Source organism: Aquarana catesbeiana, linkage group LG05 (genome assembly GCF_042186555.1).
Source record: "Aquarana catesbeiana isolate 2022-GZ linkage group LG05, ASM4218655v1, whole genome shotgun sequence".
NCBI classification, from domain to species: Eukaryota; Metazoa; Chordata; class Amphibia; order Anura; family Ranidae; genus Aquarana; species Aquarana catesbeiana.
This window is the reverse complement of record NC_133328.1, coordinates 38,238,504-38,252,860: the sequence shown is the minus strand read 5'-3', so window position 1 is coordinate 38,252,860 and position 14,357 is coordinate 38,238,504. Positions and strand designations below refer to the sequence as shown.

Here is a 14,357-nt window from a genome sequence, read left to right as displayed (position 1 = left end):
AAAAAAGAAACACTTCTAAACGCAAACGCGGCAAAACGCGGCATGTAAACGCGGCAAAACAGATGTTTTAAATGTGGGTTACTATATGTCAAGTTAAATCGTTCAGGAGAGGTTGTAAAAACATCTCGTATACATTAAGGCTTATGGTGATGAGGAGAGAGGGAGTTGTTCTGTAGTCCTAGCACAATTCTTAACCTAGGGTGACAACTGTACTAGTTCATAGATATGGTACAGCAAGTAAGCGTTGTCACCCTAGGACATTAATGCCCCGTACACACGATCGCACATTCCGACAACAAAATCCATGTTTTTTTTCCGACGGATGTTGGCTCAAACTTGTCTTGCATACACACGGTCACACAAATCTTGTCTGAAATTCCGAACGTCAAGAATGCGATGACGTACAACACGTACGACAAGCCGAGAAAAATGAAGTTCAATAGCCAGTGCGGCTCTTCTGCTTGATTCCGAGCATGCGTGGAGCTTGTTGTCGGAAAATTTGAGATCCAGATCTCAAATTTTGTTTATCGAAAATTCCGACGGAAAATGTCCGATGGAACCTACACACGGTCGGAATTTCCGACAACAGGCTCCAATCGAACATTTGTTGTTGGAAAATCCGATCGTGTGGCATAAGTGTGTTACTGGCGGGATCACCAGGTGAAAATTTAGGAGAAAGAGGCTGGAAAAAGAAAACAAATGCAGCCACCACACCTAAGGATTAGTAAACTACATACAGTGTATTACATTTTTGTCCTTGAGTTTAGATACTTTTTAAAGAAGCTTGCTTGTACATAAATTATACTCCCAGAGCTCCTTGCTATGTTTTTCTTGTCCAGGATGTCGGCTATAAAATATTTATTTACTCGCTGCAAATAACATTGTTACAATCACCAAGCTCTGTTTGCTGTAGCTGAGCAAATACTTCCCAGCTTAGTGGTGCAGAGCAAATACGGAATCCTTGTATAATCAGCAGTTAAAGAACAGATCAGGTGTCTTGTAATATGTATTCACAGGAGCTGCTGAACAAAGACTTCATGTGTCCCATACAATGACCTGTCTGCTGCAATTACAGGGTGCCTGGAAGATTATAGGCCAAATAATATGCCCAATTAATTCTGCCGTTTCAAATATTAAAGCAGAATTAAACTCTAAAAATAAAAAAATGCTGGGAGGTACAGATCCTTGGCAGAAGAGACATGCAAAGTCTCTTCTGCCAAAAAACTTTTTCCTCTTTCCCTTCGCAATTTTCTCTTTTCTGTGTACACCGTACAGCTGCGGTCCACAACCTTTTTTTGCACCAAGGACCGGTTATGTGAGAGCCAATTTTTTCATGGACTGGGGGGAGACGATTGTTGTTGATGGGATATTCACAGCATCAGTCCTCAGCCCCCCCTTTAGACAACAACACTCCTTTACAGCACAGTCCCCCCTTTTAATCAGTGTCCGCAGTCCCCTTTTATATCACAGTTCCCCCTTTAAAGCAGTCCTACAGTGTCCTCAGTTCTCCTTCACATCACAGCGCCCTTTTACATAGTGCCCCCTTTACAGTGCAGTGCAGTCCCCTTTACATCACAGCGCCCTTTTACATAGTGCCCCCTTTACAGTGCAGTGCAGTCCCCTTTACATCACAGCGCCCTTTTACATAGTGCCCCCTTTATAGTGCAGTGCAGTCCCCTTTACATCACAGCCCCCTTTTACAATGCATTCCCCTTTACAATAATGTGATGTAGACTGCACTTTAAAGGGGGGGCTGTGATGTGAAGGGACTGCATTGTAAAGGGACACTATGATATCAAGGGGACTGCACTTTAAAGGGCAACTCCCCCTTTTCTCACTAATCACAGTGCCCCCTTTCACTCTCTGCCCCCCCCCCCCTGCACAGTCCTACCTTTGGCTGGGCAGAGGCAGAATTCAGCCTGTTTGTTCTCTCCCAGCTTTCCTGCCCCGCCGACAATGTCATCCAACAGGGAAGGGGGTGGGAGAACCTGGGAGAGGACACTCAGGCATGGGATCACAGCAGGAGGTGACCGCGGTTGTAATAGCCCTGTCGAGACTGCAGTCGCCACTCACCTCCTGCTGTGGGGCACGGTCATCAACTAGGGTTGCCAGGACACATATGAATTACACAGGTTCTGAGGCTGATTTAATGCAGATAAGACACCAAGTGAGTTTAATTACCACCTTAATCAGCCACAGAACCTGTGTAATTAATGTGTGTCCTGCATTAAAGGGATGATGTGCAACCCTATCATCAACTGACCACGGACCTCTACCGGTCCACGGCCCGGGGGTTGGGGATCCCTGCTGTACAGCACATGCAGGGACGATGTAACCCCTGTGTGCATGAGCAGGAGTTGTATCATCAGTTTGCGCCTGTTACAGTGGCCTCTGGCAGGTGACGTGGGCTCATCCAGGGCATGGAACCTAAGTACCAGTCCGCAGACATCCCAACCTACAAAAACTCATTTCAGGGAGGTCACGCTCCGTGTCGACACCCCCCCCCCCCCAATTCATAATAAAATACTATAATAAATAATACTTTAAAGATAATTAATAATCCAATGCCATAAAATATATAAAAATAAATAAATAAATAATAATAATACTTTAAAAGATAATGTTGTGTCACACTCACAAACAATGCACCCTCACTGCGCCCATTTGCAGCCTCATTAGTGCTCATCTGCAGCCTCACTGTGCCAACAATGCAGCCTCACTGTGCCCATCTGTATTCTCATCAGTGCCCATCTGCAGCTGCAGTCCTAACTGTTCGGCGGACGTCCACTGTAACAAAGCCTCACCTCCTCATCCATGATAGACAATCAACTGAACACTGATACAATGCTGGGAAATTGAGTCAGTGTTCCACCTATCATGGATGAGGAGGCGGGGCTTTGTTACAGTGGATGGCCACCGAACAGTTAAGACTGCAGCTGCATGACACAGCGGGAGACACTCGCTATTTGTGATTACTCCAGGCTGAGTGGCAGTGCAGGCTGACACCAATGATGGGGCACTATTCCCCTCACTGACACCAATGATGGAGAACTATTCCTCCCACTGACACCAATGATGGGGCAATATTCCTCCCACTGACACCAATGATGGAGCACTATTCCTCCCACTGACACCAATGATGGAGCACTATTCCTCCCACTGACACCAATGATGGAGCACTATTCCTCCCACTAACACCAATGATGGAGAACTATTCCTCCCACTGACACCAATGATGGGGCAATATTCCTCCCACTGACACCAATGATGGGGCAATATTCCTCCCACTGACACCAAGGATGGAGCACTATTCCTCCCACTAACACCAATGATGGAGAACTATTCCTCCCACTGACACCAATGATGGAGCACTAATCCCCTCACTGACACCAATGATGGAGCACTATTCCTCCCACTGACACCAATGATGGAGCACTATTCCTCCCACTAACACCAATGATGGAGAACTATTCCTCCCACTGACACCAATGATGGGGCAATATTCCTCCCACTGACACCAATGATGGGGCAATATTCCTCCCACTGACACCAATGATGGGGCAATATTCCTCCCACTGACACCAATGATGGGGCAATATTCCTCCCACTGACACCAAGGATGGAGCACTATTCCTCCCACTGACACCATTGATGGAGAACTATTCCTCCCACTGACACCAATGATGGAGAACTATTCCTCCCACTGACACCAATGATGGAGAACTATTCCTCCCACTGACACCAATGACGGAGAACTATTCCTCCCACTGACACCATTGATGGGGCACTATTCCCCTCACTGACCGCAATGATGGGGCACGATTCCTCCTCTTTCTGACCACAAGCACTATGTAATTTTCTAAATCCCATTGACCATCAAATCCGAGACATTGTCTACTCCATCTGGCTACAGTCTGCCCCCCCCCCCCCCCCCTAAAGTCTAAAGAACAGTAAACAGGCCCTTCGTTTAAAAAGTTTGGAGACCCCTGCTTTAAGGCATCATCGAGGGTCTGCATTTCCAATGGCAAAAAGCTTCTTCCTTTCATGATAAGCTTGTATCAGAAGAGTCAAAAGTAATCTGGACATCATTAAAAAAAAAATAATCCATCTGAAGAGTGAAAGGGAGAGTCTAATTCATTTTTGCTGGCATCAAGACCTCTCCTTTTCACAGACACTGATGATACACAGACAGTCCTTTGTGCAGAAGTTTTGATAACTAAGGTCCGGTATTAGGATTGTCCTTCTCACTGTATTTTCTTTTTTTTTGCAGGTGAATGAGGACATGTACCGTGCAGTGAACGTGGTGCAATACATTGTATCGTTGTAAAAAAAGACGGCCATATTGGTGACATACCTCAGTCTGCTTCCAGTAACTGACAATGACATTGCAGATGTGTCTCAGCGGAGACTGCGTTGTCCAATAAGTACTTTGGATTGGCGGCTGATACCAGGAAAAGCCCCCCCTCCACCTCCGCTGTTATACATCGATGTGTTCTGATCTGTGCTGCCACGTCTGTACAGCTTTTTGTAAGATACCGCCAATGTGATTTATTGCTGCATGTATACTTTGTACAAGGAATGGACTCCCGCTGTCATCGGGGTCAGAGGAAGCCACCAGGCCCGGATCGGAGGAAGGGCCACATAGGCCCACAGCTAAGGTGGTAATATTTTTAGGGCAGCAGGGAATTGCTTTTTGTTTCATTATGTTATGACTTTTTTCTCTATAAACCTGTAATGAGAAACTACACAATGGAGGGAATTTATTAATACGGGAGCAGCTGTGCACGGCAACCAATCAGCTTCTATTTTCAGCTTGGTCAGTCAAAATGGAACTAAATCCATTGATTTAAAGTGAAACTAAACCCTCCTGTCCTTTTCAGCCAAGGAAGCTGCCATCTTAAGGCTGGCACACACGATGATATTATAGGACGAATAATCATCTGTTTTTCCTTTTTTGCATGCTAGTCTCATATCGAAAATGTGTTGAATTGTTTTGTAATGTATTCTTTCGTTTTATTTTTCGATGAAAACTGTACTAACCAAACGAAGATTGGACATTGTGTTCACTTACGATAAAAATTTTCTAGCACGCACCTTTAGGTTTTGTCATCCAAAACTTCGGAATTGGCTGTGGAAAGCCCTATACTAACGATCAGATAATCGGCCGATTGTTCGTCATACAATATTTTTCTTCCAATCTTCTTATACGGGCCTTTAGCCTCTGTTTGATCTCCAACTGCCATGGTTCTGCACAAGTAAACAGTTATGACTCTAGCCATTTGATGGTTTGACAGATTGGTTGAAAGCCCAAGCAAATGTGACAGCATTCCCAGCATGCAGGGAACATAACTGTTTTTTTGAAACTGATAAATTGACGGGTTTAGTTCCACTTTCCCAAAACTGCATGCCTGGAATCATAACTGTGATGGTTGCTTGTGCCCTCAACCAGACTGTCAAGCCATCAGATGTCTGGTGTCAACTGCAGATGAAACAGAGGCTAAGATGGTAGATTTCTTGGCTGTAAAGACTAGGAAGAGTTAGTTCTGCTTTGAAAATGAAAGATAGTAGATGATTGGTTGTCATGCACCACCACTCCAGATTCAGACTGCTCCAGTAAATTCCCCTCATTGTTTGATACAAAGTGTATGGACTTAAAGTGTATCTTTAGGCCAATGGTCTCCAAACTGTGGTCCTTTACTTGTCTTTATCCGCCCCTTGGGGGACTATTCCTCCCATTGATAGGAAGTACTATTTCTCCAACTATACCAACAATGAGACATCATTCCTTTCTCTGACACCAACAGTGGGGGCGTTATTCTTCCCACTGACACCAGTAATGGGGCACGATTACTCCCGCTGATACTACCAATGGGGCACTACACTGATACCAACAAAGGGTAACTATTCCTCAGGCTTATATCAATTAACGGGGGCCCTATTCCGACTCCTACTGACCACAGGGCGTTGTAATTTTTTTTACTCCCACTGACCACCAAGCCTGAGGCATTGTTTACTCCCACTGACTGACTCCAAGGCAGTTTCCCATTAGCCACAACATCCCCCACCCTCCCAAAGTCTGAAGGACAGCAAGCAAACTGGCCCTTTGATTATGAAGTTTGGAGACCAATGATCCAGGGAAAACCCTTTTTTTATAGTTTTATAGTATAGAGTGGAGAAGGCTGGTTAGACCTTCTGTCTAGTCTTTGTTGCTTTCTGTGTCCTCATTGGGGAGCTTCACCCCTCTATTTGTACTGGTAACCATTGTCATCAAAAAAAAAAAAAAAAGAAGAAAAACTCTAAAATTTTAGAGTTGTCCCCAGAACAAGTGATAAGGGGAAATCTTCCAATGGGGACCCCTGTTCTAGAAAGACTTTTTGGGAGATTTTCTTGTTTTGTCTCTAAGACAGGAAGTGAAGAGAAATTTCTCCAATAGTACACAGACAGCAAAAAATATATAATTATATGAAGAGTTTTAAACTCGTTTCTACTCTATCCAAAATGAAAAAAAGGTTTTGACTCTGGATACACCTTAAGCCTAAAAAATATGTAGGTAATATAAGATGGCCTTTAGGAGCATGTGATTGAAATCAGCTCCACTCAACCATAAGTCAAACCTATAAAGCACCCCACACACTTTGAGTCACAGACTGAGCCTTATTTTGGCTTGCCTGCTGATATAAACACTACTCATCTAAGAGTTTAAAGACCAATTAAAGTTCCACTGCTTGTTATCCCTTCATAGATCTACATCCACACATTTTGATTTGTTATTTTTCATTTGGACATACTTTAAAAAATATTTTCTATCAGTGAAATGCTGCTTCTTGCCTTCAAACAATAGAGTTCTGCCCTTGCAGAGCTGAGTAACAGGCACAGCCCTTAACAGATGTTTCGTCACAAAGACTAGTGCTTTGTGCTGAAGAGCTGAGTAACAGCCACACCTCTTAGCAGCTGAGTTTTAAGATCTTGATTGACCAATTAATGTGGACATGGATGAAAGGCACAATGTAGGTCTCTTTCAATTAGTGGCATAGTCATAGCATTAGCTAGGTAAAAAAAAGTCCAAATTCATCAAACTGAAAGTTAAATTCAAACTGTTTTTCTCCAGCATAAGGCAAAATCACACATATTTATAAATGAGCCTATCAATGCATTAATAAAATATATATATAATATATATTATCCCTGAGAGACTCTAAAAAAATGGAGCTGGATCTCCACTTATATAAAGAGCGATATGCACATATTTATTTACATTTCGGGGGAATGGTACGTTCTACATCTTCAGGCAACAATAGCTTTTTTAATTCATGCATGCATTTACTAATACACAATTTTATGTTTTGGGAGCTTGTCTGAGCTTAGCATTGTAATTCCAGCCAAAATGTCCTGCTAGTTTTCTGAGTGGAGGACTTAAGAAAAGGGATCACAAAAAGTTGAAAATCATTTTTAAATCCTTTAAGGATCCCAGTGCACATAGTATTTGATCCTGTTCAGATCCATGCAGTGGTTTGTTAATGAAAGGATATTTATGTTTATATTATGTTTGTGCTGGCTGTAGCTCCTCCCCTGGCTGGAGCCCAATTTATGGACATTGTTATGGGGAAGCTGCAGCCAACACTGAAACCACAACCCCTTGTTCATTCTGCATCTCTGCCCTTTAATAAACCCATCCTGTGCCTCTTCTGCCATCAGTGTACTGAAAAAACATGCTTGAATTTAAAAGATTTTGCTCACTTTTTTTTCCTGGTGCCCAAACAGGGAGATTATCTCCCCAACAGGCACAGAGACAACATAAAGGCTGACAGAGATTCTAACACATTAAAGGACAACTCCACTTTCATGGGGAAAAAAATATAGCATATATAATTGTGACACAAGCCATATTGTAATTTAATGTTATTAAAAAAAATACCTTTCCAATCTGCAGTGCTATGATTTTCTGTAAAATCCAATGCAATAGGGCAACCTGGAGGCATTCTGTACACAGTTGGTGTACGGAACAACCCTAGAAATGTAATTTCCTGCTTGTGTGATTGGCTCTCTGATTTTCATAGAAGTCTGCAGATTTTAGGCATCCGATGCAACAGAAAATTTATTTTTGGTGAGATTGTCCTGAAGAGTTAATGTGGTTGTTAAGCCACTCTAACAGGTATGCACCATCAGCGTTGTCTCCTTCTGTAATGTCCTCCTGTTAAATAAAAAAAAAATACCTAATCTCAGAGCCGAGATCTGTGATCACGTGACCGGCCAGCTTTCTCCTTTCCTCCTCTGACAGATGCAGTGGGTGTGGCCGAGATTCCCCTGCTGACATCAGTCGGGAGGGGAGGAGGAGAGGAGCAGAAAGCCAGCTGGTCATGTGATTGCAGATCACCGCTCTTAAATGAGGTATTTACTGAATTTTTTAAAAAAAATCACACGGGAGGGGGCACTACAATAGTAGACAGCACTGATGGTACATACATGTTACAGTTATGCAAACAGCAGCAGGAGGGGGGAGGAGGACACAGGAGCACAGAGGAGACAGATAGCAGAGCTGCGGATGATAGAGGCACGTAAACTGACCACTGTGTCAGGGCTCAGCAGCCATGATATACCGTGGTCAGTTTACATAGGGGAGGGCAGAAACTGGCAGGATCAGCCATGTTTTTAGGTGTTACAGGGGGCCAAATGACAAAGCACAAGCACTGTGTCATATAACATGCTTTAAAGGAGCAGGATCCATTATTTTTTTTAATTTTTGTTGGGTTAACAAACGCTTTCATCACTTAAACAGATGCAGATGTTGCAGCTTTCCTCATTAGGGCACTGCAAGTGCATCAGCTGATTAATAATGAAAAAATCACTCCCATTCCGAATCAGTAACCAAAAGACATAGAAGAAAAAACAGCTTTTTCTTCAGAGCAGAAAAATGTAGAAATCTGCAACAAAGTTTGTTAAAACCTTGCAATTTAAATTGATCACCCAGAGATTATTTTTTTTTCCTCAAAAAAAGTGGAGTTTCTTAATTTTTAACACATCCGACATATTTGGGTAGATTTACTAAAAGCAATTAACTTTCCGAGGGAAGTAGCACTTTGCAAATGGAATTTCACTTTTGCAAAAAAAAAAAAAAAAAATAGCCAATCGTGTGCAATGTAAATAAAATAACAGCATTTTGGCTTGCATGTGATTGGATGATGGACGTCAGCCATGCTTCACCTCATTCACTAAGGTCTGGGAAAAATTCCCTCGCCAAGTGAACGGTTTAATTCACTTTAGAAAATCAGCCCCATTTTCTCATTCTTTAGCAAGCACTCCCTTTTCACTAAGTTCTTCTTCAGTATGCTGGTTATTACTTGTGATCCTCACTTTTTAAATCTGAATCTCATTGGCACACTACTGACCCCTGAGATAAGAGCCCCCCCATTCCATCACACCTTCATTACCTTCACAGCTGTATATGTATCCCCCTCCTTAGCTCTACTGATACCTTCCTGAAGTCTCTGGCTTTTTGAGATGAATGATGGGACAAGTACCGTAGACCACTAAGTAACTGATGCCTACAGTGCTCAGTACAGCTCAAAGGGTTCCAAATACTAAACAGATCGTTACATTGTATACAGTTTTCACAAAGGTTGCCTTACCATATTTTCATACCTATATTAATAGAAAGATTTCGGTCTAGTAAAGATATTGATTGCACACAATTCTGGCATCTTAGCATCTCCCTTTTGGTCCAACCATTTATCTCACAAGTAAATATCCACAATGGTTCCCCTAGTATAAGACCTTCCTCAATTGTGTATTTTATAAAGTTCACCTATCAGGAGACAAAATGTTCTAAACCTGCCAGAAGACTAAAACGCAGGTGCATTGCGTACTGTAAAATGCCTCTATGATTGCCACAGGAACACCTAATCCAGGGCCAGGTGAATAATCAAACGTTGACACGTCATGGCGGTGTTGAAAGCTGTCCTGCACCCTCCTGCACCTTGCCATTGGCTGATCGCTCTTATGGGTAGTCTCAGTGCAGATGATGGTTGAGGATGAGGCAGCTCTCAACACTGGAGCAAGATTAAAGCTGGCCATACACTATACAATCTGATTGTACAATCCCCTTTAGATGTATCATCCACTATGTAGTGCAAGGGCCTGCCTGATTGGATCCTAGTTAAATAGATTGTTTTGGTTTGTCCTTATATTACATAGTTTTGGTATATCTAAAAGGAATCATACATTGTACAATCCAACTGTACAACTTCTTTATGTACCATCAACTATGTTGTACAAGAGCCTGTCTGACTGGATACATATTGAATGAATTGTTTAGGTCTGTCCTCTTATTATATGTTTATATTAAAGGAGGGTAAAATAATATATTGTATATAACGGGGTCTCCAAACTGCAGCCCAAGGGCCGGATGTGACCCTTTGCTTGCCCTTATCCGGCCCTTGGGGCACTTTTCCTCCCAATGATATGAGGCACTATTCCTTCTACCGACACCATCACTAGGGAACAATTCCTCCCACTGACACCAATGATGGGGCACTATTCCTCCCACTGACACTAATGATGGGGCACTATTCTCTCCACTGACACTAATGATGGGGCACTATTCCTCCTACTGACACCAATGATGGGGCACTATTCCCCCCACTTTCACCAATGATGGGGTACTATTCCCTCCACTTTCACCAATGATGGGGTACTATTTCTCCCACAGATACCAATGATGGGGTACTGTTCCTCCTACTGACACCAATGATGGGGTACTATTCCCCCCACTGACACCAATGATTGGGCACTTTTCCCTCCACTGACACCAATGATGTGGCACTATTCCTCCTACTAACACCAATGATGGGGCACTATTCCTTCATCTGACACCAATGATGAGGTATTATTCCCCCCACTTTCACCAATGATGGGGCACTATTCCTCACACTGACACCAATGATAGGGGAAATTTCCCTCCACCGACACCAATGATGGGGCACTATTCCCCCCGCTGACAGCAGCAATGGGGCACTATTCCTTCCTATGACACCAATGATGGGGTACTATTCTCCCCACTGACACCAAAGATGGGGTACTATTCTCCCCACTTACACCAATGATGGGGTACTATTCTCCCCACTTACACCAATGATGGGGTACTACTCCTTCTCCTAATGACCACCCCTGAGGACATGTTTTTTCTCATTGATGCTGATGCGAGGACATTTTCTACCCCCCACTGGCCACAATCCAGTCCCCCTAAAGTCTGAAGGATAGTAAACTGGCCCTTTGTTTGAAAAGTTTGAGACCCCTGATATATATAAATGTTTTGCTAAATCTGTACAATCAGAGTATGGCCAGCTTTGGATTTTTAGTCCCCTGAACTCTCGAAAACACAATTAAATATGATTGTAGATGGTTCTGCATTTTCAGTCCTGGCCGGTATTACTATACATTTTTCTGCACATATTGATAACATTTTCAACAGATAAAGTAAGGCCTCACACACACTTGAGCTCAAAAATGAGGAGTTTGAGGTTTTTTTTTCTGCCTCTAAACGGTCTTCCATGTTAGCCTACGAGTCCATTCACACATCGGTATTTACAGGAGTTCAGAGGCAGAAAAATAACGTTACTTGTGCGATCAAGAGTGGAGTGTTTTTTTTTTCTACTGAATAAAACACCAAAACACATCTCAATGTGCCTAAGCGCTGGGCACATATAGTGCTTGAATGTGGATTCATTTCCATGGGCAGAATAAATTAATATTCTGGCCAATGAAATGAATGAACGACCAAGCGATTGACGAGTCTAAATGCGTTTGCTAAGCTGCTTTTCTCCTTCCATGAGAAAAGTGTTTAGAAGAGCCTCAGTGTGCTAAAAGGAAACAAAGTGAGGGTGCGCTTTAAATCACACCCCGACACCCACCTAAAGAAGCTTTAAATAAAAAAAAGAGAATAAAATGTAAGAATGGGTTGTACTCAGGATCCGAGCCTTGGAAATATGATGAATCTATAATGAGAATTTATTGTATGTTTGCTTATGTACTGATATTTGTTTACTTTTTGGAATAATAAAATACATCTGATATTGTCTTACTTCTGTCTCTACATTTTTTGTACTGTTAACCACTTGCTTACCGGGCACTTAAACCCCCCTCCTGCCCAGACCAATTTTCAGCTTTCAGCGCTGTCACTCTTTGAATGACAATTGCGCGGTCATGCTGCAGTTTATAACCCAAATGAAATTTTTAGAATTTTTTTCACTCAGACAGAGCTTTCTTTTAGTGGCATTTAATTGCTGCTGGGTTTTTTATTTTTTGCTAAATAAAACAAAAAGGGACCGAAATTTTGAAAACAAAACAAAACTGTTTCATAGTTTGTTATACAATTTTGAAAACAGGAAATTTTTCTCCTTCACTGATGGGCACTGATGGGCACTGATAGGCTGCACTTATGGGCACTGATAGGCGGCCCTGATGGGCACTGATAAGGCGGCACTAATGGGCACTGATAAGCACTAATGTGGCGGCACTGATAGGTGGCACTGATGGTTGGCACTGATGGGCACTGATAGGTGGCACTGATGGGCACTGATGATCACTTATGGGTGGCACTGATGGGCACTGATAGGTACTGGTAGGTGACACTGATAGGCAGCACTGATCTGTGGCACTGATTATTAGACACTTATGGGTATTGATTGGCAGCACTGGTGGGAATTGATAGGTGGCACTGTGGGCACTGGTAGGTGACACTGGTGGGCACAGCCGCGGCTTTCTGATCGAGGGACAGAAGCCGTAAGGAAAAAAAAAATACCGATTGCCGAGCTTCTGTTTGGATCACGTGATCAGCCGTCATTGCCTGACAGCTGATCACATGGTAAAAGGCCGGGATCGACCCCTTACTCTGATCTGTGATCAGCCGAGTGTCATAGACTCGGTGAGAACAGAGAGCGCCGCGTGCAACCCGCAAACAGCACTTGCTCGGTAGGACGTCCATGGACGCCCTCCAGGCTCCAGGCAATTAAGGCCCGCATTGCAGCCGTCTTTCGGCTATAGCGTAGGTGGCAAGTAGTTAAAGAGGAAGCAAACTCTCCCCTATATATGCCCTAATCAATCATCACTACAAACAGTTAAATTCTCTCTTACATCATTTCAAATGTAACACCTACCCTAAATTTTCCCATGCCAGGGATACTGCCACCCCACACTTAGGACTAGATGTCCTAAATCTCACTCCCTATCACTTCTCTGAACAAGACTTAAATGTATTAAAACTTGGGCTAAGTTTCTGCCCATCACAAAAAATTGACAAATATGAGACGATTAAAGACGTTTACATGTTCACTCGCAACCTCACTTATAAATTTTTGTTTGACCAAGATCGAATAAGAACTAAAGAGGAACGGAAATTTTCTGAGAGCATAAAACACTTTAAGATGGATGACTTTCGAGCACTTTGTGATCTAATGCTCCTTTTAGAGGAAAACGATGATACCCATCTTAATGATACTTTCACATCAACACCTTTGACTTCTTCTACACCCACAGTCAACAGATTTAAACCTAAATCTCGACAATTTCCCGATTTATCCCAAAATCCCCAGATTTGGACGTTCTTACAGAATGTTGTGAGCGACGTTAAACACATGGACATACCTTTTAGAAAAAACTATTTAACCTCAACACAACGCCAAGCCATTTCCAAAATACACAATCACCCTGATGTCATCGTCAAACCCGCCAATAAAGGCGGCAATATAGTCATCCTGACTAGATCTCTTTATGAAACTATGTGTTTAAAGATCCTATCTAATAAAGATTGGTATCGAAAAATACCTCCATCATATATTGTATCTTTCAGGAATCAATTCCTTGACATCATCGGAGATGCCTTTTTAAGAGGGTTAATTAACAAGGACACCTATGAATACCTGAATGTTCGGTCTCCCAGGGTGGCGACGTTCTATGCACTTCCTAAAGTGCATAAGGACCCGGTGTCGCCCCCTGGGAGACCGATAATTTAGTGTATTGGTAGTTTAACAGACAATGCCAGCAAACTTGTAGATGCCATACTAATGCCCCATGTTATTGCCTTACCAAGGATACTTTAGACTTACTGAAACAGATTGAAGGGTTACCGGTCCCTCCTGATTCCCTGCTCGTGACCCTGGATGTGGAGGCTTTGTACTCCAGCATCCCTCACGAGCAGGGGGTCGGGATGGTCCGTACCTTCTTATATGAGGAGGACCATCATCAGTGGAATTATAACAAGTTTATCCTGAAGTTACTCAATTTCATTTTGACTCACAACACCTTTGAATTTATGGGTTCCCACTACCTCCAGGTGCAGGGCGTAGCCAGGGGCACTTGTTGTG

At 42.9% G+C, this 14,357-nt stretch overlaps 1 protein-coding gene across 2 annotated transcripts in view; it reads left to right on the top strand.

Annotated features, from left to right (window-relative positions):
* The window catches only part of HEPACAM2 (HEPACAM family member 2), a 173,362-nt gene extending 164,161 nt beyond the window's left edge, over positions 1-9,201 (top strand). For both annotated transcript variants that reach the window (XM_073629605.1, XM_073629606.1), the window contains one exon: positions 4,271-9,201. In XM_073629605.1, the coding sequence (XP_073485706.1) occupies positions 4,271-4,274 (4 nt within the window). In that variant the 3' untranslated portion in view covers positions 4,275-9,201. The remainder of the gene's footprint in view (positions 1-4,270) is intronic.
* The last annotated feature ends 5,156 nt before the right edge of the window (positions 9,202-14,357 follow it).